Source organism: Nelusetta ayraudi, unplaced genomic scaffold (genome assembly GCF_046127955.1).
Source record: "Nelusetta ayraudi isolate G7.1 ecotype Tasmania unplaced genomic scaffold, CSIRO-AGI_Nayr_v1 ptg000042l, whole genome shotgun sequence".
In the NCBI taxonomy this organism is placed as follows: Eukaryota; Metazoa; Chordata; class Actinopteri; order Tetraodontiformes; family Monacanthidae; genus Nelusetta; species Nelusetta ayraudi.
This window is the reverse complement of record NW_027466092.1, coordinates 1,720,001-1,722,500: the sequence shown is the minus strand read 5'-3', so window position 1 is coordinate 1,722,500 and position 2,500 is coordinate 1,720,001. Positions and strand designations below refer to the sequence as shown.

At 51.2% G+C, this 2,500-nt stretch overlaps 1 protein-coding gene across 7 annotated transcripts in view; it reads left to right on the top strand.

Moving 5' to 3' along the window:
* qki2 (QKI, KH domain containing, RNA binding 2) overlaps positions 1 to 2,500 on the top strand; it is a 16,677-nt gene that overhangs the window by 1,629 nt on the left and 12,548 nt on the right. For all 7 annotated transcript variants that reach the window (XR_012927667.1, XM_076033604.1, XM_076033603.1 and 4 more), the window contains exon 2: positions 1,572 to 1,720. Coding sequence is in view for 6 of the 7 variants with exons in the window: in XM_076033604.1 (XP_075889719.1) it covers positions 1,572 to 1,720 (149 nt within the window). In the remaining variant the exon portion in view is untranslated. The remainder of the gene's footprint in view (positions 1 to 1,571; positions 1,721 to 2,500) is intronic.

The following is a 2,500-nucleotide window of genomic DNA, read 5'->3' as shown; positions in this document are numbered from 1 at the left end:
CTGTCTGTCTGTCTGTCTGCTTTCCTTCTCCTTCACACACACACACACACACACACACACACACACACAGGCAGGCGGTTGGTGATGGGAACAAACAGACAGTTGTTAGTCTTTCCCAGTGACCTAATGCGCAGGCTTGTGTGAATGCTGCGGCCCAACCCTGAGCCTGCGCCCAGTCACACGTCTGATCCGATTCTGATGCTGCTCACTCAAGTCTTCACAACTCGCTGCCTGTACACAACTTGTCTCTGTCTGACCTTGTTATTTATTTCATTTCACTTTGACTCGTAGCCTTGTTGTTTGCTGCCTGCCGTCGAGTCCGGTCAGGCTTGAGGAGCTCGTGACAGGTGTCACCAGGAGTCGGTCAAGCTGGCGGTGGAAACGAGCTGCTCAGCGGCCAGCAAACGGGCGGAGGGGGTCAAAACCTCACTCATCCCGAACAGTGTCGGGATGTAGCGGCTGCGACCTGGACTTGCTGCCTGGACAAAAAGTGAGCGGCGGGCCAACAAGAGGCGCCCCGCCACATTGTCGACGCGCATATTTGGAGCCCAGCGCCGTCTATATATAAACAGGTGGGGGTGTGAAGATAAGGCCCTACTGCTGCTTCCCCTCCTCCTTTATCATGCCCTCGCTCTTCTCTCACTTCTCCTTTTAGAGAAGCCAGCCTAACACCACCACCACCACCACCGCCGCCCCTCCGCTCCTGCCCGCCAGTGCAGATTTGTTTGTCTGCACTCCTGTTGTGTTGTGTTGTGTTTTTTCGGGGAGGTTAATAGTCTCTTGTGCTGTGCAACAGGTCAGCGTGGGTTATTAGGGGATGATGGCGGCTGTAATTATAGCGTCCAGCTGTAATGATTATGGTCAGAAGTTATGAGACGTGCCTGTCAGCCTGCTGAGGTCAGATGATATTTGTGCCTCTAGGAAGTTGTTCTGCCGCCAGTGTGTGTGCGTGCGTGCGTGCGTGCATGCGTACGTGTGTGTGTGCGATGCGGTAGTCGGTTATTATTGTGCTAGCGTGTCATTACAAAGGCATCAGAGGCCGCAGCGTCAGTCAGTCAGTCAGTGGAGGCAGCAGACAAACATCGACTCATTAATGAAGACAGACGCCGAATCGTCCGTCGCACCTCCATGGCTGCTGTGGAAAATTGGGCTTTTATTTTGATTATCATGTGTTACAGAAAAAACAAAGTTTTTTCGCCTCTCCGGTGGTGAAATGTTTGTTGACGGTTTTCTGCTGTTTTGCTGAGTGGAAACAAAAACAAAATGTCTGAAAATGTCAGACTGAAAACAGTGACGGTAAAAAAATTGAGGTGTGTTATGACACACAGCGTGTTTGTGTGTGTGTGTGTGTGTGTGTGTGTGTGTGTGTTTTCTTGTGCTCCTTTCTCGCCTGTAAAGCTGCTGGTGTGTTTGTTGCTCACTGCTGAACTTTAACGTTTAACTTGGTGCTCAGATGGTTCCTCAGAGTTTCTGCCTGATTATTATACATAAGATATATTCCATCGTGTTTCACGCTCCCCTCTCTGCTCTGTGCCCCCGTCCCTTCCTCACCCTTAACCCCTCTCCTCCAGAAATCGGGAGGGTACGCAAGGACATGTACAACGACACGGTGAACGGCGGCATGTTCAACGGCCGTGACCTGGAGGAGCTGCCCGAAGCCATCGGCCCCGTGGCCCAGCTGCAGGAGAAGCTCTACGTGCCGGTCAAAGAGTACCCCGACGTGAGTGCAGCCCGCCGACCTTTGACCTTTCACACCGTCCCCAACCCACCCCGCTCCCTCTCCTGTTTACTCTCGTCTCTGCTCCGGCTGCCCGGGGAGGCGCCGCAGCCTCCTCCTCGTCACACGGACGGCGGCTGTGAGCTCACCACTGCTGCTGACGCCCCTGGTGATGTCACCCAGACGTGGATTAAATCAATAATGACCCCTTGGCCGCCGCCCCCAGCCAGATAAAATAATTAATAATTCAGAACGATGACTTGTGTGTGCTGCAAAAGGCGACTGTAAAAATTCCCTCAGTATGCCACACACACACTTTTTTAAGCCATAAATTAGACCGTAGATGTTTATGTAAGTTTAAAATGAGGATTACACTTGAGCCAGTGTCAGCCTCAGCGTCATGGTTTCACAGTGTTATTAGTTGTTAATTTTAAAAAAACAGCCGTTTGTCATTGAACACAATCTATTTTTATAGCCGAAAAACAACATGAGGAGTGTTTGGAATATGTCGTAAATCTCTGTGTCAGGTTAAAGGCATTAAAATGAAGTCCTTGGGGGTTCCTAGTCCGACTTCAGCTCACGCTGCAGGAGGACCGGAACCGAAAACCTTGGTGTTACAACAACTCGAAACCAGAAAGAGTGCTGCGTAGAAAGAGAAGAGCAACGTGAAAAGATGGAGCCTGGTCCTGGTCCAGGTTCTGGTCTAGGTTCTGGTCCAGGACGTCTCCGCTGCCACAGTTAAACACTTTAACATGTGTCGCAGGCATCCAGAGTCAGTCAGCC